We start from the raw sequence: 22,945 nt of genomic DNA, 5'->3' as shown, positions 1-22,945 counted from the left end.
GTGCGCAGTACAGTATGATATCATTTTGATCCCTTTCAAGGAAGGAGCTGTTATTTAGGTTGTACAGTAATAAAGTGAATTTACAGTCCCATTTAACAATAAATTGAGGATGACTCGTGATGAAATGCAGATGGAGTTATTTTTAGGGAAGAGATAGTGTGGAGAGCCCTGCAGCGGACAATAATTTCCCACCAGTTGACAGCTACTAATTTGTAGCCAGAGACACTTTTTTTGATTAATTTGTGTTTCAAGTGGAACACGGATGATTTTTCCAGTTACTACGATGGGAAAGAAAATGTCTTGATTTCTCAAAATGCGAGCGGGATGAAAGCAGCTTTTCATTTTTCTGTCAGGCTGCACAAATCCCTCAGGCACTGGTTAAAATCAAATTGCCATCTTCTTCATATGAAGAGCTGCTTGGATTGATCGCATACTTGGTAGCTCTGCGGAAAATGCAGGCGTGTGTGTGTCTGTGTGTGTGCGTGAAAGTGGCTGTATGTCTGTGTAAACACATAATATGTGTGTTGGGGACAGCGTAGATGGGCCAGGAATTGGTCCTGTCCCGGGATTGTGGCGGGGAGCGCCTGCCGCCTGCTAGTCTGAGCATGCGGCCAGCAGATCTGTTTATTGTAGCCAGTGACGGTTTCCACAAGCCTAATGGGACTGACACCCCACTAATGATCTAAGCATGTACAAAAGCACCTTCTGCAGTTAGCAGACACTGCCCTGCCACATAAAACCACCTCAAACACAAGCCAAACAGCACACAGCACCAGGACGCCCATTTTGTTTAGACTTTTTTTTTTTTTTTTTACATCAACCCTGTTCTCTCTGTTTGATTGTCAGTGTGTGGAGGCGCTTTGCTAAAAAGGCCCGATCACACCCAGCGTGAGGCCGCTTCCTTCGGCCTTAATGGGAGGTGAATGTGAAATTGGACAACTTGAATTTGACAATGAAGGACAGCACCTTAATAAGCACTTCTAAGGCTTCTAGTCCCTCGCCTCGCCTGCTTGCCTCCCCTTTGTTGCCAAATTAAAAGGACATGGGACATGTAATGTAATTAGAGCTACTAGGGAGGGAGAGAGTGGGAAGGAGGGGAGCGGAGAAAGCAGCACCCTGGTTAACGGAGAGAGAGAGAGAGAGGGGGTCAACTGCACCCGCCGGAGTGACTGGGAGGGGGGGACCTCAAGGGCCACCATGGTTCAAGGGCAAAAGGGAGGCTCTCCCCCACACCTCACCTCACCACACGCACACATACACATGTTCTCACACCACACACACAACCCCCCCCCTCCTTCCACACCAAAGCCGATGAGTGAAAAGTGGAAGGAGAGGGTGTGAGGCGGTTGGCAGGCAGACTTTGATCTGTCGGTGTGGAGAGATATCCGGCTCCCCTCGGATCAGAGTGCTCCTGTGCACGCTGGAGCAGGCCCCCCTTTGGTGTGTGATTGACGGCTGCATGGCTGAGGGACTGAATAATCCACTCTAATAAGATGTAGGAAATGGACCTCCAGCGTTCTCTGTGATCCAGACATCGGGACCACATCGACAGCTTCTCTGCAACAGGAACAGCTGGGAAGCAGAATGCAAAGTATTAGTACCTTGTTAGCTGGGAGCAGTGACCAGCGCCGTGGTGTGTTGTGTTGTTCACATTGGTACATTTGCTTGTGCTAACATACATGATAGGGTTAGAAGTTAGTGATTGATGTATTAATGAATTATTCTTTTTGCTAAAAACTCCACTTTTACAGTTGTATGTTTTTCTACCTGAAATTTCCAAATCCAAACGTCCTTGTGTTTATTCTATAAATTTTGTTTTAACAGGAAAAAGAAAAAATCCCAGCTAATGCAATGTCAACTGGGATTAGCACCTGTGACCTTGAAAAGATAAATGAATGAATGAAAGAAAAAAAAGAAGAACAAAATTGAATCCTATTCAACCTTAAGATAATGTAACCTCAGTGTAACCTGAGTTTTTGCTGCATGTGACGGTAGATTAGACTATATTGGACTGTATGACCTTTTTCTTCTTGTGCTACTGTTACGTTAGACTTTACCTTTGTCTGTCTCTCTGTGTTATTTAGGAAAAATTGCAGTTTGACATTAGTGTTTATACGTTTATTTTTTTTATTTTAGATTTATTTATTTTTAAATGGGAACAGTAGATATTGATGAACACTGATGTGTAAATATGTGGAATTGTAGCCAAGTGGCTAATTTCCATCCCCAGTCCCATTGGCAGGTTGATGTTAGACATAAAAACAATGAAGATAAAAGTATAAGAGGCAGGACTACGACAATAAAACAATGCATCATGGTACACCTTGACATCTTACACAAACATATATGACATGAACAACATACGTAGACCACCAGTTACCTAACCAAAGAAGTGAGGGGACCAAAATATTACAGAACAGTTATAAAGTGCTACAGTGCTAATTAAAGTGCTGTTTGCTAAAGTGACGAGGCTAATGTAAAGTTAGGCATTGTGGGGCAGAGTAACTGACATGAATGAAGTACTTTTTTCCTATTATTCAGTAAAAGTAACATTTTATCAGGCATGTCTAGCTAAAAATTAATGCAGTGTGATACAGAAGTACTGCAATAACTCAGTGTGGAGGTTAGGTGCTTTGACTTTGTAACACTATACTTAACCTGAATAAATTAACCGTGCCGTTGTCGTGTGGGCCTGCTCGGCTGACACCAGCCAGGACACTGTCAGCTGATCCAGGAGCTCTGGATGCCCCCCCCCCCCCCTCACCAAGCTGTAAACCTGTGACACCTCTCAGACACAGAACAGGAGTCACTTTCTCTTTGTGTGGCGTCCTCCGCTCCCTGCCTTCCATGCGCGCTTTGGTTTTTACTGTTTGAGTAAAGCTAAACAAACATGCAGCCTCGTGGTCAAAGTGTCTAAATCACCACCTCTGCCAGCATTCACACACCTCCTTCCTCTCCCCCCACTTGCATTCCCTGTTTCCCCCCTCAGCTTACCTTCTCCTGCCTCTTTCTGAAACCATCACAGCGGGCTGTGGTGGTTCTACATGTGGCCCCAGTTGTTAAGCAGTTTTCAGCTTCTTGTTTTGAGGGGTTTGTCTGTTTTCTCCAGAGGGAAGGAGAGCCATGTCGGCCCTCTGTGGGCTGAGACCCAGCCTGCCCCACATAGCTCTGCCCCCACAGCCTGGGCCACACTTCCAGCTTCACCACCCCAAGCTAATCTTCTAAATTGGGTGTATAATTCAACTACATGGTAATTGACTGATGCGTTGCTGATGTGTGGCTTTTTGGTGCAGTTACTGTACAAGTAGCTCCCTGATTTAAAAAACATTTTTTTATGCCAAATATGTTCAGATTTGGCCAACACTATTTAATTCTTCTACAATATATAACATGTCTTACATATAGTTTGCCACAAATACAATGTTTTATTAGCCAATGTTTAACAAAATTACAGGGCATGGGTATTATCGTGAGTTTACATCCCAAGACAGGAAAACAAGTTTGCGCTGGCAGCACTTGAAAGGCAGCGTGTTTTGGACTGTTTCTAATGAATATCTTTACTGTTCCAGCGGTTCTTACTGTGGACAACTCTGTGGTGGACTTGGAGACCATTGAGGCTTTATATGAAAATGTAAGTATGAAGGAAGAAGTCTGGGTGGCATGATGGTGAAGAAGTAGAGAAAGATCAGGATTTAACATGAGGACATGAGAGCGTACTGTTTTGAGTGTGTTGCTAATTATCTGTGCAAATGAGTTTAGTTTTTTTAGCATCTAGATTTATCATTACTGTACTGAACATATTTACCTGTGTCAGCCTTTATTGTGGACTGTTGTTGATTGGTGTCACTCTTTGACAGAGGGCGACCAGTGATGAGATGGACAAGATAATGAGACATTACGAGAAGTCCAAAGAAGATGAAGTCAAACTGTTGGACAAACCTGAACAGTAAGATCACTTCAGTTCCAACATTATGCATCATCTGTATTGTATTTATTAGACAAATTAAGCTGTGTTTCCTTACTGATTGATGATTCTGATTCTGCCTGCACTGATGTGCATGGTGCAACCGACAAGATGAATTAAAAGCTAAATTAGACTCCACAGAATACGGCTGCTCAAATTTGTGCAATTAAAAATGAATAAATATTAGTCATTCATTGTTGAAATAATTATTAGTCAAACTAATTAAATCATAGACACACAGTTTATGTTATGCACTGTATATATTGGGGAGAAAAAAAATCTAATCTTCTCCCGCTGCGCAAGGCAAACATATGCTTTAATGAACATCGGTAGTTCCTGTCAGGGTTAAGTAGTCCGGGCCAGTTAACGAGGTCTGGACCCAGCAGTGCCGCTCCGCCTGCCCTTCCTATTTCCATGTTTGACCAGAGCTGTCACTAAGGCTGCCTGAGTCATCCCTACTCAGCGTCTACCTCCATCAGCAGGGCCTAATCACACAGGATGTTACCGCTCCGCTCCCCTCCGACACGGCACTGTTTACACAAGTCGCCCCGCATCAGGCCAGAGCTACCTTTGATCAGTCTCCGTGCACCGCGCGCTGCTTTTCCCTCCACCCGACCCCGCGGACCTCTCGAACCCGGCCGAGCAGTGGCGCTCATGACTATCAGCTGCCTCCGCCTGCCTGCGAGCACCAGCATTGACTCAGCCCCGGCCTGCCAAGGCCCCGAAATAGTTCTTCCTGTTAGACGTTTTGTTTAATTCTGTCATAACACATCACACCCCATCCTCCTCCCCAACCTCCCCCTGCTCCTCCTCCCCTTTTGTTTTCCAGGTTTCTCTATGAGCTCTCCCAGATTCCTGATTTCGCAGGCCGAGCCCACTGCATCATCTTCCAGTCAGTGTTCCGTGATACCATCTCCTCCGTCCGTCGCAAGATGGAGGTCATCTCCAATGTCTGCAAAGTGAGAACATCGCATCAACAAACACTGCCTCTGAAAAGTGTCATTAGGTTATGTGAAGGTTTTCTCACCCAGAGACTGTGTGTGTGTGTGTGTGTGTCAGGGGCTGCTAGAGTGCGACGCATTGCGGGATATCATGGGTCTTGTTTTGGCCTTTGGGAATTACATGAATGGAGGGAACAGGACAAGAGGTCAGGCTGATGGCTTTGGACTGGAGATTCTCCCCAAACTAAAGGACGTGAAGAGCAGGGTAACTCACGTTTACACCTCCAGCTAAATCAACATGAACAATAAAAGTCATATATCAGTGTATAACATTAAGTGTAACTGTGCTCGTATCCGTATCTCCCTCAGGACAATAAAATGAACCTGGTGGATTATGTGGTTTTATATTACCTGCGTAACTTTGACGAGGTACGGCTCTGCCAGACAAATAAACAAAGTGCTACACACTTAGAAAACTTTGCCCCTTAACACATTCACACACTTTTTATGTTTCAGCATGCTGGGACAGAGAAGAGTGTGTTCCCTCTGCCAGAGCCTCAGGATTTGTTCCAGGCTGCTCAGGTTAAATTTGAAGACTTCACCAAGGACATCAGGAGGCTGAAGAGAGACCTCACTGGTAGGAGCCACTGTGTAGTCTGATGAATTAATTCAACATACTGACAGTGTGTGACGTTTTACATCTTTTCTTTGATCATCTCAGTTTTATTGTAGTGTAATTGTCATCTTTCACCACAGTGGTTTAAATGTAAATGTGCATCCTGAACCCTGAGCAGAGTGGGTTGTGGGTGTATTCTGGCCTGAGGCAGCTTTTCCTCATTTCCAGATTTTGTATCTTAACATCCATGTCGTCGCCACACCGCAAAGAAGAAGCATCTTTATTTCTTTTCGCTTTAAAACAAATTCCAGCTAATTGAAGAAATATCACAGTGACAACCGGCCGACAAACACACTTTTGGTGCTCTGTGTTCGGAGCGTCTTGGGCGCCGAGCCACTCGGTAACGCAGCAATCCAGCCAGTCAGTCTTGGCCGGGGCCACGCGGAGGTTAAAGGCGATGCCCCCCAGTGCCCCTGGTGTCTGTGGTTATTTAAATCAACCAATAATACGGCATATGAAAGCAATTAGATATGCTCCCCAGCTCTCCCCTACGTTTTTTAGATCGCTGTTAAAGCCCTCTCCTCTCTGACCCGGGGGAAAAATACAAAGAGTCTACTAAAGTACCCAGACCCACCTCAAGCTGTCACTCATTTATTAGGAAAAATGGAAGACCTGAAGACAATAAATGCAACATGAGGGCCCTCGCATTTGATCTCTGCTGCGGCGCAGTCTGGCACAGTAGTCCTCGGGGGTATTAGCATCACAGGGCGAGCGTCGGATCGTGGATGTTTGGTGAGCTCCACCTATGACTCCCGCCATTTTTTATCCTCTCTAGCCGCCAGGAATAAATATTTATGCCTGGCTATTATAAACCAGCCTAAAGAGAGCAACTGGTCTTAATTATAACACTAACACAGATCACTTCCATCCTCGCCGTGTCCGACGCAGAGAAGCCAACACTTTGATTTGACGGGAGGCGAGCGGGGCTCTCTGGCCCTCACCTCGTCCTGAGGTGGCGACTGCAGTCGTGGGCTCTGTCTTGCCCTCCAGCCTTAGGTCAGAGGTCGCGAGACTCGGTGATGGTAGTGAGAACTTCATCTCTCCTGACTGGGTTTCTCTGTGTGACTGGCATCTTGGTTTACTGTATTTAAATTCAGACACGAGTCTGGGAGTGAAAATGAAATGACTTTTTTGCACTTTTCTGTGTATGTCTATTCATGTGTGTGCAGCATATAGTCAACAGTGATGCTGAGTAGCAGGTCTCCAGCTCGGCTTGGCTGCCCTCTCCTTCACTGGCTTGTGCAGAAACATGATCCTCTTTTGATGGGGCTTCCTGTTTGGGGAGAGGGTGATGACCTCTCTCTGTGCTCTCTAAGAGGGATGAGTGGGAGGCCACAGGGACCTAAACCTACTGTAGGACTCTCAACTCCCATGAAGACAGATATATTCCACTCTGTTTATGTCTCAGATCATGGACACTGGTGCAGCTGGCTTTGAAACCCTGAAGATTATGTTTATCTTTACAATCCTGTACAAATTTGGCTCTATCACAAGGAGATGCTGATCGTAGGTGAAGTTGCATTTCCAGATCAGTGCTTTAGGACCGGTGAGTACAGACATAAAGATCCGTTTAACTGCCACGTAATTGGGCCTGACAGAGAGGCAGGGACGCTACCGAATGAAATAGGATCAAATAAAAAGAAACAGTCAGAGCTCATTTGCTGCTCAGGGGAGTTTAGTGTTTCACAGAAGACCTGGCCCAGGTTAGGCATTCATCACTGTGGCAAATCAGACAGTGTCCTGATTTTAAATGGCCTTTAATGTCAGGTTCAGGCAGGGCCTTTACCCTGAGTTCTGTTTTACGACGGAGGCTTGAAGGGCCATGTGTGAAGTGAGCGGGCTGAGGACTGTCACCGGCCGTCTGACTTAACAAGGCTTAAGTAATGTTAGATATTTGTTATTGACTGGTTTCAAACAATGATGCAAGGACAGTGAAATGTTTGCGTCTTCATTTCGGTCAGTCTCTATGGTCTATTTTTTATTTTGATGCCTCCGGCATTCAAATTAAACCAGAGTTAATGCTCCAACTCATATTCTAAATTCTGCCTATTGTCTCTGTCTGTCAGCACTTTATTCTCCAGCTAAGATTGAGGAGAAGTTTTTTGAGTCTGGTGGAATATGATGTGATTTATGAGGAGTGGAAAGTGGAGAGAAGGTCTTACCTTTTCCTGCTGAGGCAGTCTCCTGGCTGGCCTCACAGAGCGGAATTAGTAGACTTCATCCCAACAGAAAGGAGGGCTGCACGTCTGACAGTCTGCTGGGACACTAGATAATTGGGGGGGATCAGCGAGAGAATTCACTTTCCAGGTATAAATAACATTAATATGCCTGGGCGTGAGCACTGTACTGGTTTAACCTCTGGTGAAATATAAAGTATATTGCGAAAAATGTTGTTTACAACAGGGACCAGAGGTTCACCATATGATTGTATTTACGGGAATTTGTTGCCAGCTGATTGGAGTTCAGCAGACAACTGCACTTCTTTAGCAGAGAGAAAAAAAAGAATCACAAGAGTATTATTTGTTTCTCTGTCTCTTCCTCTCTGCAGTCGCTGTCATTAGTCAGTGTTCATGTCTCACGATCAGCGTGGCCTTATGGCCACATTTATGAGACAGACACATTCATCAAACAGCTGACTCTCTCATTCTGTGGTGTTCCACTCGGTCCCCATCCACTGTTGATGCTTTTTCTCCAATCCACACACACATACACACACACAGTTGTGTATTGTTTTGGTGTGCTGTGATTTCCTGGTAGCTGCAGTGAAGTCCTAAGTACATACTGACATGAAAGTCTTTCATTTCACAAACCACACAGGGTAAATCCTGGTTCAGAAGTCTGGCTCTCATGTTTGTTTTTCTTTCCATTTAATCTACCACCAACATCGCCCCCTCATATTACACAAAGGCCAGTTGACTTGTTCCTATTCACATCTAATTAACTGTGCTGTGTTACCTCAGAGATAAACAGTAGAAGCACAAGTGCCTGAGCACCTGAGGGTATCAGATCTGATACAGTGCTGCTGTACCGGTGGCTGTTGTTGGATGTTTTTACACCTTCTTCTTCATTCCCCCTGGTTTTTCTGGTTTAACATTGTCCATAAAACACTTGTCTGTCTGTCAGTTTAAGTCCGTCAGGAATCAGGATGCTGCTTTAACAAGTGATTGATAGCCATACACATATCTGTGATCTTCTGAGGAATGTCTGGATTCTTGAGCACCCCAGTTCTAAAGGTGCTGAGTCCGCTGTCTGTAATCTCATCTGTTTTCCCCTCGTGGTAATAGTGGAAGACCATTAATGATCAGAGCTCTGTCTCCCATCATTACCCTGTCTGTCTGTGCAGGGAAACCGGTCCCCTGTGGCTGCATTACTGGACAGAGTGTCTGATGGTACGAACTGTGCCACCGGCAGCCGAGAGGCAAGACAGCAGCGTAGCTGAAGCTGCTAATGATCAGCTCCTGGTTTCTACTTACTGGTCACAAATAATAAAGGAACTCTATGTTATCCTGTAAAGCTGAAATGGAACTGGTTCCTTGATGAGACATAACAAGCTGTTTTATCAGTCAACAAACAGCGGTGATAACATTTGTATTAGTATTTGGATTTTTATTGGATTTTTGTAATCAATTTATATTTAAGAAATGTTATTTACACTTTACAAATATTTAAATTTTTACCTGACTAGTTAAATAGTCCATTATGTACCTGCTTATATTTTATGATGGTGATTTCATTTTATAAATCTTCTCATTATTTAAAATTCTTTAAAAACTGAAACTACCATTGACTTCCATTAATCTCTTATTGCATAGTATTGCAATCCACTGTATTAATCATTTGATGAATCATTATACTATATCTGCATTTTTTTGAATCTATATACTGATGTTCGAATATGTCCTTTAATATATTTGTTTGAATTATGTAAGTCTGACAACTTCTTTATTGAAGAAAGTTATGTAATTACAGTATTTAGTGTAATAATAGTGAGGTTGATGTTGCAGAATTGAGTCTTGGATATTGAAATGAAAGGTCAGAACTGATCAGCTGATCCTTAAATGACTGTTAGCTGTTTAATTTTAATTCTTGCATTTTCTGTAAAAAAGAAACAAACAAACCTGTGAATATAATTATGCTCTTGGTCCAAATTTTAAGAAATACACAAAATTGAAATTAGAAAAAAAAAGTTGCTAATAATATTTTTGCAGCATTTCAAAGTAGAACTCGTGCAAATTCACTGTAAAACAAACTTCCATTTCCGAATGATTTCCAACAGTAAAATACTTACGATGACAATTTTGGTGAATCTGATTTCTCCTGGTTTGTCTCATCAGAGTTTATGAGGCTGTTTGTTTGAAGGACACTATCATCTTTGTGAACCATTTTTTTTTTTTTAAAGTATATTTTTTTGGCTTTTCTTGCCTTTATTCGATAGGACAGTTGAGAGTGTGACAGGAAATGGGAGGCAGAGATGGGGGGAATGACATGCAGGATAGGGCCGTCCGACGCGGGACTCGAACCGGGGCCGCCCGCAGCGAGGACTACAGCCTCAACACATGAGGCGGGTGCTCTACCAACTGAGCTAAACACCGCCCCTTGTGAACCATTTTAACATTCACTGCTCCATTAACACACATTTTTGTTTCATTTGTGGCAAAGAAAGAACTTGATGTTTCTAGCCAGGGTCCTTAAGTTTTAGGGTCTTGCGTTTTGCCCGATACAGGAGAATCCTTTTGAATGCATCCCTCCAAAAACTGTATTAGCACTCCAAGACAATGTCTCAAAACAGAGCTTTCAGTTTTTATTCTTTACAGCTGCTGTGTTTTTGTGGGCTTCCTCCTTGCGGCCTTTGCTGTCTGGACCGCATTTGGAAAAGAGCCGCCTCTAAATTGTAGACTCGCTGTTTTAAACACTGTTTTAATGGGACTTTTTGAGTTGGGGGGGATTTCTGGTAAGGAAACGTGGTTTCTCCAAACAGGATATTTTGGTTGTCATGTTTGTATGGTTGCTGATTTCTGTTTTTTATTTTGATAACTGCTGGTTCTCACTATCCTTCAATTTAAAAAGTGTCCTGGAATCCAGACTGTGAGGCTGTATGTAGTTACCCCTGACTTTTAATGCCGAGGCTTTGTGTTTCCTGATTTATTAAGACATCCAATAAATAAAAGATGCCATAGAGTGAGTTTACCGAGCTGCAGGTGCAGCAGCTCCACATGCAAACATGTGAGAGCCAAACTCAGATCTAAAAGCGGCGACGCAGTGAAGTGAGACAGCGGCCAGACCTGTTAATGCCCTTGTTGTGATGCAGAACAATTTAGCTATGCAGTCATAAGCAAGTTTAGGTATTTATTGCAGCCATTAATGACTTACAGACCGGAGGAATGTGGCAGTTCGTTCAGCAGGCGTCTGTGTGTAGAGTAACGCAGCCTTACAGTTGTAGAGGAAATGGCGAAGGTTCGGCTGGAGCACACTCAGTCACGCCTGTTTCCTCTGAGCTGTTGTGAGTTGGGTCAAGAAAAACTAATCTACAAACAGCAAACACATCTGCTGCGCTCACACGTACGGACAACAGCGAACACATCGCAGCACGACACACGCTCATTGTTCGCTGTAGTGGACATTCGGGGGAACATTGTGGGACATTGTGGGGAATCGTGTCATCATCAAGATTTTTTGATATGTAAACTATGGGATGCTCTCTCCACCAAGGGGGAAAATCACAAAGGAAATAACTAAATACAAATGAAATGTCATGTTAACATTCCAACTGAAGACGCACACTGTTTACACTTTAACTGAAATTTCCTTTTTTAGCCCTGGTGTTAAAACCCCTTCTGTCTCCTCCTTTTGCTCTTCTTCTCATTTTTTTATTCATTTAAGTAGCAGATTTTTCCACATTATGTCTCAATACACTTAAGAAAATGAAAAGAATAACAGAAAGAGAAGATGACAACAATTCAGCATATTGAATAAAATAAAAGAGATAATAATAAGGTCACATATTTTATCCTTTTTCTACTGATGGTAATTTCTTACTCAAAAATCAGGCCACCACCTCATTTCACAGAGTCTAACCACACCATCTTGTTAATTACATTTACCAGTTTGTAATGATACCCCCGAATGACTTTTACATCTCACACTTATGCTTGTGTTTTCCTCCCACTTGAAATCCTCCATCCCCTCCGTTTCTGCCTGTTGGGTCATTTATTGTGTCTGTTCTGTTTTCCAGCCTGTGAGAAGGATGTGCAGAAGGTGTGTGCTAACTCTTCAGAGGAACACCTCCAGCCCTTCAAGGAGAAGATGGAGGGATTTATCTCTGCCGGTGAGTCGAGATAAGATTGTCTTTCTTTTTTTCCCCCATAGCCAAACTGTCATTAGAGAATTTTATATTAGGTTCTTCATTTCTCCTAAATGATCCAAACGAAGATCTGAAGGGAATTTATCAAAACTAAAAGAAATGGTCCATTTCTTAACTGTGTAGCTATTGTCAAGTTGAGGAAACCTTTTATTTGTGATCTTTTCATGGAAAGAGATTCATGCGCTCAGGAATTCATGAACAAGTGCAGTGCAAGGCCTAAGCAGTTATGGACAGTGAAACACTCTCACGTCCTCGCTGGCAGATGGCAGTGATAGATGTTTGCCCTCTGCCCTGCTCATGAGCCGGCCTGACTCAGGTGAAGCTGTTAAGAAAATTCTTTGTGACTTCAAAGATGAAACATTGAGGCGGACGGCAGAGGAGATAGTCATGAAACCATCTTACAGAACTAGAAAAGCCCTGTTTTCACCCAGACGCACAGTGTGGGACCTTTAAAATAAACAAAAAAGGAAGGAAGAAATATGTTTTTTTGCTGCGTTCGCCAGTCAACTGGGTGGTGTAGGATCCCCCTTTCTTTCTCTCTCTCTCTCTCTCTCCTTGTGTGTGTGTGTGTGTGTGTAGTCTCATGTTCTTGCTGTGAGAGGGCGTCTCGGTGCGCTGTAAGACAGCATGAGGACAGGAGTCTACAGGCCCGTAGAAGGGATCACATTGCCTCTAACATGGTTCTCATGTACTCTGAGCTGCCATAAAGCTGGCAGGACATCTCTGGCTGTGGCCTTGTAAAGTGGCCGGCCTCAGTGGATCAGACCCGTGGACCACCGGGACAGGAGCAGAGCGTCCCCTCACCCCCCACCCGACCCCACCCGACCCGACGCACTGTGATCATCTCGCTGTCTGTCCCCTTTCTGACCCAGACACATCTGATCCACATTCACCCAATATTGTTGTCGTAGCAGCCGCAGCCTGGCTCGTAGCATCGTGTTGAAACCTCCTAAATTTGTTTGAGGATATTTTTTCGGTCTTCTTGGTTTGGAAAGTATTTCACGCTGCGCTGTGGGGTGACGGGAATTCCTAGACATGCACAGAGGAAGGGGAAATAAGGGCAAAGAGAATCCCACCACATGTGATTCAAAGTCCTTTTCAAACACAACTACAATGGTAGTTTCATTATTGAAAGTGACTGTATACACATTTCAATGAGTTACAGCTCAAGTATCATTAAAGTGACGGCCCATGCTGCCTATTACACACCCATCTGCTTATTTCACCAAAGTTTTATTATACACAAACCTTCCTTTGTATTTGAGTGAACGCCATTAAGACGTCTAAGTTGGCCACAGAGGGCTCCACCTCTCTCTCCTGCTGTCACATCACTCGACCCAGTTGTGCATAAAAAAAAACAGTAACAGCAGTGGAGGCAAATCTCTTTTCAACTTCTGGCTTTCTGTTCTGATTATTTTTGCCGTTGTTATGAAACATCTTTTTTTGCACAGCATGAAGAGGTCTGCAGAGTAAGGCAGACACACCAGATACTGTTACCTCCCCCCAGTGGTAAAGGTCAGCTCACATTCAGTGTGTTGTGGCTTTGGTTTATCACTTCATCAGTTTTTCACCTACACTTGTGTCCACACTCTACACAAGCTGATCTCTGTCTGGATTAAATCCCAGCAACACCGATGCACATGTTGAATATGAATATAACAACTCTAGTATTGCTACTGACACATCTGGATGAGTGTTTTCAGGGTTTCTGCCTTTTGGCCTGGTGTTGAAATGACACTTGGGTGACACTTGTGAATATTTTCACCAGCGCATTATGTTGGTGCCAAATAAAAAATTGTGCTTGTGGATGGAAACACATTACTCATCATAGTCCATATTACTGTGTGTGCCATGTTTGTTCTGTTTTGCTGAATATTCAGTTTGTAGATTTTAAACACACAAAATAGGACTTCATTTTGTGGTGCAGCCTGTGGACATGGAATCAAAAGGGTCACAGTCTATGAAAGTGTTAAATTGTCAGTTATTTAAAATTCCTCCAAAAAATTTTTTACATTTTTTTTAAAATCTTATTTGTTCCGGTTTATGTCTGCCCTCCAGCTCAAAACAATGGAAGTTAATGGAGCGTTATCCATAATACTTAAATTATTTACACTGTAGGGCTTGATCTAATAATCCAGATTTCCAATTGCTATAGAAAAACATTTTTCAGTGTATCAGTTTTTAAAGTTTAAACTTTTGCTCCAAGAAAACAAAACTGAATACCTGTGGCTTTGACGTCATTTTCCACTATTTGTAAGAAGATAATGATAAATATAAATAATAAAATTTGATGGGCATGTTAAAAATAACCATTACATGTGTTCGGTCAACATGAGCTCCACAACGAAATGTCCATTGACTTCCATTTTATTTTGGACCACAGCAGATACCTCGGAGGCAAACCAGAATATCTGCAGTGAAGATGAGTTGGTCGTGCACAGTAATAGATTCCTGTAGTATAAAAGAGGCAGTTGTGCATGGGTTCCTGTCACTGTATCAGATCTGTGCTGGATTATGTACTTGAACTGGAAATGTAGCGTGACATTGTTGGATGGTTTATCCACCTTGACTACTGCTAAATATTTCCTCTGTGCTTGAACCAGCGACACAGAGTATCTGGAAGCTTTGAAAACCACTGCGTCTGCCACTGGCTACAAAACGCCATTTGTTTGAAAAGACACATCTTGATTGTTAACTTTCCAGTGGAAACCTTCCTTTGGTAAACAGAATTAGCTCGAGCTGCGTTGCCAATGCGTTGGGAGGAGCAGTGTGTAATCATTGTTCTTGATGATTCTGTGGCTTCAAAAGGCCAAAAAATACAAAGCAACAGTGATCACATCAAAGAACCGGCTGAGGCCCCTTAAACCCTGACTCATCTTTGGATGGGTGAATTTCTCACCCAGGTAAAACACTCGGGAGGGCTGACCACGCGTACATGTGTTTGACACATGAATTTAGATATCGAAAATGAACTTTCAGGAAACGGTGTGGAGGAATGCAGCATCAGAAGCCTCAGAGGACTGTGTGGCGTAACTCTGTCCTCAAACATGAGGATCAAAGAATGAGAGCGGATGAACGGAGGCAGACAGAACTAAGCAGTGAGAGTTGTGTTTCTGAGCAGCGCTGACCCATAACCCAGGCTGTGGAGAGGCTCACAGCGGGGCCTGCAGGTGAACCCGAACGCCCCACAACTTTCCTGTGTGATCTCTAACAGGGGACACCTCAGAAATCCAGTGACCCCTCTCCTGTAAGACCTCGTCCCCGTCGTGTTCCTGCTCCCCTTCCAAACGAACTCCTCCACACGCTCTGGAAATCATCTGATTCTGAATGGAGTATTAAGTTTACATATTTTACATAGTTAATCTGTCTCTTTGGAATGTGCTTTTGTTTCCTGTAAAATGAGTTTCTCTCATTCAAAAGGGTAAGGTTTCATGAAAAAGAGAAAGAGCTGTTCTCAATCTGACTGCAGTAGTTCCAGCATCTCATCAAGCACCTTTTTTGTTTCCCTTGTTAATAGGAGCTCTTTGAAACCTCTGGGGTTACTCTTACGGGCATATTTTTCGTGTTGAATACACGCCATGACTAATTGAAAACAAATTCCCGCTTTTAATCTCAGCCTGTGTTAAAATTCATGTGTATCATCACATCCTTTTTTCTTGTCAGTGAGTCACAACCCAATAACCGAACTTCCACTTGTTCAGATGACTGAATTACGTAGCCCGTGTAAAAATGTGCAGATGGCAGCTGTCCAGGGAGCCTGTTTTTGATGAAGTCTTCGAGATTTGTCTGTATAATACAAGTGATGCAGGGAGAGGGGAAAGAGGATGCTTTATGGAAATCCTCAGCATCCCTCTCAGATCGCTCTCCATCTCTTTGTTATCTGGCTGCTAGGTAAAGCAGTGGTTTGGAAAAGTGTGTCAGAGTTTTAAAGCCCTAATTTATTGTCCCTCTCAGCATGCACGTCTCATAACTTTCTAGTTAGCGACTACTGGTTTCATGTTTACACAGGGAGCGGAGGAAGAGAAACTTCACACATCCTCTCTCCCTCTCTCCCTCTCTCCCTCTCCTTCAGCATCTTGGCTCCAGTGCCACCTCTGCACAGCCGCAGCAGAGGGGTACCTCAGGCGCCAGCCTGACCCCCACTGAGACTAACGCCATTGGTCACGGCCCCTCTCCTCTTCCCCCCTCGTCCCTCTATCCCAGACATGGCCACCACCCCCTTCATTAGGTTTACCTCATACATGTAAAAAAACAAAAAACAAAACGCCCCTTTGCCCACATACATGTAAAAAAAAAAAAAAAGAAGAAGTAAAAAGGGTAGTTGGTCAGAGGCTTAAGCTCACCTTCTCCCAGAAGACCCCCAAACCTGCCTTTGAACAATTTTTTGGAGACTTCCCCCTCTTAAATCTTCAAGTAGGAAAGGTCCCCCATCATTGTAAAAAGGATGAATCTGGAAAAATGCAATAAATCTGAGATCACAGGCACTCTCTGGCCCTAGATAAATTCTTGCACCTCGGCCTGGCCCGCCGCACACATCTGCCTTGCATTTAGACACTTTTACATGGCAGGAGTCCACAGGAGCCTCCAGTTCCCAAGCCTCTCTGCTCAACCCTGCGCCCTGCTTCAGCTCTGCTCAGAACATGCACATGTATGTCGACACACACACATACACACACACGCGTATAAACACACACCTCGGCTAACAGACCACCACTCCCCGCCCCGAGCGCAGGCGTCACAGGCTCACACTCTCACACTCTCACGCGTCAACGCAGAAAAGCATGTCAAACTTTACAATGTGCTTAACTGTCACTTGGATCAGTGACATCTCAGCCCTTCTTCTTCTCCTCTGCCCGCTCCACAGCTCTGAGAACGGCTGGCGAACACAGCGCCCCCCTCTGGGCTCCGCCGGTGACCCGAGATCAGTTTTCAGTAGCTGTCATCGGAAACGTCCGGTTATCTGTGTCACCTGAAGCCTTGTAACACGTCCACTATCCTGTCTTAATCTGTCATTCTCTGTCTCTACAGCTCAAAAGGAGCACTCCGCCGAGGAGGACCGGCTCAGTTCGGCACAGAAAAGGTAGGAAAGCAACTTTTTTAACAAACCCATGTCAAGATGAATTTAAAATTCTGAATGAAGTATCATGTTTGGACAGAAAATATTTGTGGATTGCATCCCTCAACAAGCGGACGGGCCAAGTGTTATGGATTGCAAACGTCACAGAGCGGTGTTGCGTTATTTGGCTTGCTCCACATAGATAACATGGCTGGTATCTGACAGCACCAATGTTTGCCATTTGTATCGTTGTATACAGTTATTAGTAGCAGCTGTTTAAGTTTCTGGTAAGATGTAGGGGCTTCTCAGTATCACGGTTTCACTGCTTTTTTGAGATGATCCAACTTTCACTGGAAAAAGTATTGGATGAGGTGATTTACTCTGAAGGGTTTATCACAGTTTTATATATGCACAAGGAGATATTCTGAGTATTAAATACATCTGTGCTAATGTCTATGCCTTTTCTAATTTGTCTAACGACAAATATAAAAGATACACAGCCTCAACCGGAGCAGCGGCCACTTTCCACACTCATGTAATGTGTAGCATACTGTATTTTAAGCCTGAACACCCTGTGCTTCCTCCCCTGCAGTTCCTATCATTCTTATCTGCCATGTTTTGTGCAGGAGACTCCCGAGAGTTTTCTGAGAGGTATCTGATTTATAGGCTTAAGACACACTGGCAGCCGCTGAGCTCACTGTCCGAGGGAAATCATATCTGGAACATTTCATATTGGAAAAAGATGGTGGAGCAGACAAACAAAGCAAATAGATTATTTTTGCCTTGTTTGGATAGAGAGCAGGATTGTTTGCTTTATATCGTAACTCTGCCACTTCCAAAATAAATCACCGACGCACGTAAAGGAGAAAGTGGAAGACGCCGGTCGCGAGAAAATGGAAACTATAAACAATTAGGAGGTTGATTGCTTTGGACAACACTATAACTCAGAGAGATGGTTCCAAACTGTTTCTGTTTCATGTTGCTGTTTTTAAGCCAAGAGGGGCTGCTCCACCTCTTGCTCTCTGTCTCGGCCTGTCACCCCCGCCCTCACCTATCTCTACCACACTGGACCTGTGTGTGTGTCTGTGTGTGTGAGAGTGACACCACTGTAATGAAGCCGTTGAACTTGGAGGGGGATATTGATCAAAAGGGCCCCGCGGCTGACAGCACCTTTGCTTTTAATGAAGTTTTCCTTTAATTTCATCTAAAGACGGGGGCTGGCCGACTGGCGCTAGGTAGAGCAGGAGGAAAAGGAGGTCGGGAGGCGAGGGAACGGGGGTGGGGGGGGGCTCTTTCTCAGGTTCCCACAGAGCCACCTCGTAAAAGTGACACACTGTTGATGAATATGGGCGTCAGCGAGCTCACCGGGCCCTGGGTGGGCTCACACATCTGCGCTGGATGTGGGATCGTCACACAAACGGCAAACAGCAGCGGTGGCAGCAGCAGCGTTACCGGCCGAGTGTTAATAAAGGAAACAGAGTGCACATCTCCTCGTGTTACCTAATGCCTGGGCCTCGGCCTCATGAGGAGTCAGTGAGTTTAGACTCCTGTGAGTCAAAGCTAAGCAGCAGTTAGTGGGGCAGGGTCAGCATGAATCAACATCAGGATTATGGACAGGAGATGCAGCTGGACATCAAACCTCAATGCTTATTGGTTCTGACTGAAATGGTGAGAGTATTGACAAGGCAGAAGCCATATTATTGATGAATGTGCTGATCATTTCCCCAGTTTATCATTTGTTTGTAAAATGGGAGAAAACAGTGAAAAATGTTTCATGTTGTTACAAAGATATTGAATATATAAACACATGATCATTTAACATGGAAGAGATGACTACATGAATTATCTTTAAACAAAATAGATGCCAATGAAAGTGGAATCAGCTTTTCTCTGGTAGAGCTTTCACTAAACACAAACTCCTGACAGAATCACTAAAAGTTAGTCATTCCCAAAAGACTCTCATGTTAAAGTGTCACAAACACAGTAACTCACTTTAAATGTTATGAAGGATTATGGCTTCAACAAGGCTTAAAGGGATAGTTCAACATTTTGGCAAATATGCCTATTTCCATAATCCCTGTAGTCATAGCAGTAGGTTTGTTACCTTTAATTACTGGTGCATGTTGTTTTCAGATCAGCGGGGCAGAGACGCAAGCTGCTCAGTGAGCACAATGGTCCCCTGCCCCTCAAAACTCATCAAATACACAATACAACAACTCCAAAACACTCTCATGGAGAAGTTGTGACCTGCACATTCACCACGCTATGAAATAATCATGTATAATTATGTAACATTACGACACATGAAGCAAATACTCAGAACTACTTGCGCTTTTGAAATCACTCCACCCAGAAGCCATTTCTGGAATGTAGTTCTGACTGCATTTGCCTCTAAAACTAGCCAAGCCAGACTATATCATTAACATGTCTAGTCTGGCAACGACCGGTAGACCTCGGCTCAATCCAGGGGGCGGGATGAAGGCTGTCTTTCAAACTGCCTCTGCACCAATAGGGTAGCGCTACGACCAATCAGAGCAAAGAGCAGGATGACGTTAGCCTGACAAGCCAATTAAAATCTACGTCGTCATCGCATTAAGCCGCCCAACAACCCTCTAAACAGATAGAGCGCTGTGATTGGTCAACACAAACGGTGTTCGAGACTCAAAAAGTTCCTATGGCTCGTTTCTAGACCCACCTACGGAGCAAAGAGATTTGCTGCCGCTAGGGTGCAGCTAGATTTCTAGGCTACTCTAAAACAACTCTGTCTCGTAATATTACATTATTATTTCATAGCGTGGTGAATGTGCAGGTCACAACTTCTCCACAAGAGCTTTTTAGAGTTGTGTATTTGATTTTGTGTATATACCTGTACCATTCACTTCCATTGTGTTTGCTGAGCAGCTTGCGTCTCTGCCCCACTGATCTCAAAACAACATGCACTGATAATTAAAGGTAATGAACCTACTTTTATTACTATAGGGATTATGGCAATAGGCGAATTTGCCAAAATGCTGGACTATCCTTTAAAGAAAATTGAGGGTGTGCTGCTTTGAGTGAAGTGGATGAACCTATTGCTTGCCCCAATTTTGTCACCATCTTGGGATTGGCTGGAAGTTGGGGGGAGTCCAGCTCTGCCAGGATGGCGATGGCGGAGCAGCCCACTCTGAGCCTCAAAACCATTCCTCAGAATCCTGTGAGTGACGTCAGGGAGGCTGCATCCATCTTTATATAGTATCCAACCCCTCATTCCACTACTGATATACCAAATGTACTATGTGGTATATGTGGTGTATCACATATACATGAATTAAATTGGAGTTAGTGTAAGTATACAGTGCATGTTAGTGCAATAAAAGATGGATGTTTCATACATGGAAAACAGCGTAATGTTTAATCATGGTTTTGGTCCAGACTTAGACAACTCTGTTGTAACACAACCCCAGCTGTAGAAGGTGACATTTTCACTGAGCTTAACTGTTAAACAGCATCAGTGTAACAAGAAAGACAACACTATCAAGTTCATCTCTGCTTTTTCGCTCTGTGTAAAACATTATCTGAGCCCCCGGGCATGTCGAGCGCAAGCTCAAGTCTTTTCCTCAACATGCAGTCCTAATTTGTCTGCTTCATGTTCGGGTTCCACTGAGGTTTTCTGGTTCTGTCCTCAGTTCCGTCTCATTAAGTTCTCCTCTCCCACATCATGCTCAATTTCATCTGGCCCAGCTGCCTCCTCTACGGTCACCGTGCAGTTATGGTTTCAGAGATTCTAAGCTGGTATATTATTCTTCCCTGCCGTTACATGACAGCAATGGCACAACAGGGCCTGGTGCCTCTGCTGACTCGGCCGACAACATGCAGTTTACTTCTGTAATCTTTTTACTGGGGAAACAAAGGAATGCAGAGTTGCTTGTCCAAATATTTCCCTGATTCTCACGGCTGCTCATGGTTTTGTGATGGGCCTTTTTTTATAGCTGTCAGTGAGGAATGCTGGCTGTGGGTGCCGCAGTAAACCCTCTCACGGCAATGGCATCATAGCATGGATTACAGAAGTGTAGGGGAGGTGGGGGGGTTTGTGTTGTGTACATGTGTGCACAAGTGTAATTGTTCCGTGCTCGCAAACGAACTCAGTTCCGCTTGATTTTGTTTATGTTTTCTAGGTAAACTCACATGTGCGAGTGTGTTTGCATCTGTTTTGAATGAAGCGTTGTGTATCTGCTTGTTGCATATGCTCAGGAAGGCTAAGAGGAAAGGCTCGTTGCTTGATTTGTGCCTGCTTTGACATGATGACCCAGGGTCAGGAGAGGAGCTGATGGAGAAGAGACCCTGTTCATCATGCCAGACAAGGCCGGCTGCAGCAAAGCTACCTGGGACGGTTCGTCTGTTTGGTCAATCTAAGCCTCTGATTTCTTCTGTAGTGTACAGGATGATCTACAGCGTTCCCCTCCTTTTATTTTTTTTTTAGCATCCCAGCGAAATGACGCATCCTTGGGAAATGGGAAGCAGAATCTCTTCTTTTCTTTTCTTTTCTTTTTTTTCCTCCCTCCACAGATTCTAGCAGGCGGTCTGGGCAGCATATTGCAGCATTTCACACAACATGAGCATGTCTTAGATTAGCGTCGCAAAAAAGCCACCTAGCATCTGGAGGTCAGAGCCTATCTGGGTGTCAATGGGACAGGGAGCATCCCCTGAATCATAGCCCCCTTTTATCAACCTTCTGACAGGCACGGCTAGAAAATGTCTTTCATGTTTAGGTTGGGGAGGGAATCCGAAGCAGCGGGCTGCTTTTCATGCCTTGTGTGCTGCCGCTGAGAGCCTCGCAAAGAGTTCAGATTTGGTTACAATTGAATTAGGGCCTACAACAGTGCTGCAATCTGGCCCGGTGCACCGAAAACACAAAGCCCAGGATCTGTTTATTCACACAGAGCTGATGTTTCTCTGTGTTTTTTATTGTTGCGCGCAGCTGTCTGAGTGAGTTCACATGTGCATATATCATATCATATTCATATCTTTGATCGTCTGCCAGTAAATATGTTCTTGGAGCTGTAGGTGTTACTTCACAGCAGTGGTGTTTATGTGTGTGTGTGTGTGTGTGTGTGTGTGTTGCTGTGTCTGGAGGAGCAGCAGCCTGGTCTTGGCTTGTCTCCGTCTCCTCTGGCAGTCTTCCCCTGCAGGCTGTGGAGGTCAATGTGATAATGGAGCCGCCGCTACTGGCTCTCCCCCGTCGCCCAGCAGGGTGGACACTCTCCTTCCAGCTCTGTTTCTGGCCTCTCAGTCTCGCTCTCCGTCCATCCATCATTGTGTGTGTGCGTGTGTGCGTGTGTGTGTGCTGTGTCTGTATTTTGTCCGTATTTTGTTTACAGCTTTTCAATTTAGCGGATTTCTCTGAAACACACTGTTATTTACGACATGTCTGATGTATTTTTTTATCGCATGTGATAAGACAGCACTATTTATTGCATCCTCTCTGCTTTCTCCTCCAGTTTCCAGGACATGGTGAGCTACTTTGGTACCAAGCCAAAAGCCGGGGAGAAAGAAGTGGCGCCGGGCTATGTCTTCATGCTCTGGTACGAGTTTTGCAATGACTTCAAAAACACCTGGATACGGCGAAACAAGGCCATCTCCAAGGAGAGGTGAGGTGCACCGAGGTTGCTCCGTTTCTTTCCTACTCTGACTGGTAGAACCTGGTGCGTTGGCGGTCGGTTCGGTTGATTGGCTGACGTCCAATCGATGATGTGACGGTGGTAACTAAACGCTGCAGCCAACACTCTCTGAGCAGCTGCTGTATCTGCTGTGAAGGAAAGGAGACGTGTAATAAATAAGTCTGTGAACGGTGAAAGCCCCCCCATATTTTACCAGCTGAATGCTTTTAATGTGAAGAAGCTGAAGCAAGTGTTCTGTTGCATTAATAGTAAAGGTGGGGCTGATATCAGAAACCAAATTCAAATAACAA

At 44.2% G+C, this 22,945-nt stretch overlaps 1 protein-coding gene across 2 annotated transcripts in view; it reads left to right on the top strand.

Moving 5' to 3' along the window:
• Positions 1-22,945, top strand: part of LOC146964192 (formin) — a 54,627-nt gene that overhangs the window by 27,587 nt on the left and 4,095 nt on the right. For both annotated transcript variants that reach the window (XM_085767483.1, XM_085767484.1), the window contains 9 exons: positions 3,570-3,631; positions 3,858-3,946; positions 4,794-4,923; positions 5,024-5,170; positions 5,275-5,334; positions 5,422-5,542; positions 11,814-11,906; positions 16,971-17,022; positions 22,476-22,625. In XM_085767483.1, the coding sequence (XP_085623609.1) occupies positions 3,570-3,631; positions 3,858-3,946; positions 4,794-4,923; positions 5,024-5,170; positions 5,275-5,334; positions 5,422-5,542; positions 11,814-11,906; positions 16,971-17,022; positions 22,476-22,625 (904 nt within the window). The remainder of the gene's footprint in view (positions 1-3,569; positions 3,632-3,857; positions 3,947-4,793; positions 4,924-5,023; positions 5,171-5,274; positions 5,335-5,421; positions 5,543-11,813; positions 11,907-16,970; positions 17,023-22,475; positions 22,626-22,945) is intronic.

This window comes from Trachurus japonicus, chromosome 22 (genome assembly GCF_045865225.1).
Source record: "Trachurus japonicus isolate A0001 chromosome 22, Traja_1.0".
Classification (NCBI taxonomy): Eukaryota; Metazoa; Chordata; class Actinopteri; order Carangiformes; family Carangidae; genus Trachurus; species Trachurus japonicus.
The sequence above is the reverse complement of the archived record's forward strand: the minus strand, read 5'-3'. Positions and strand labels throughout refer to the sequence as shown.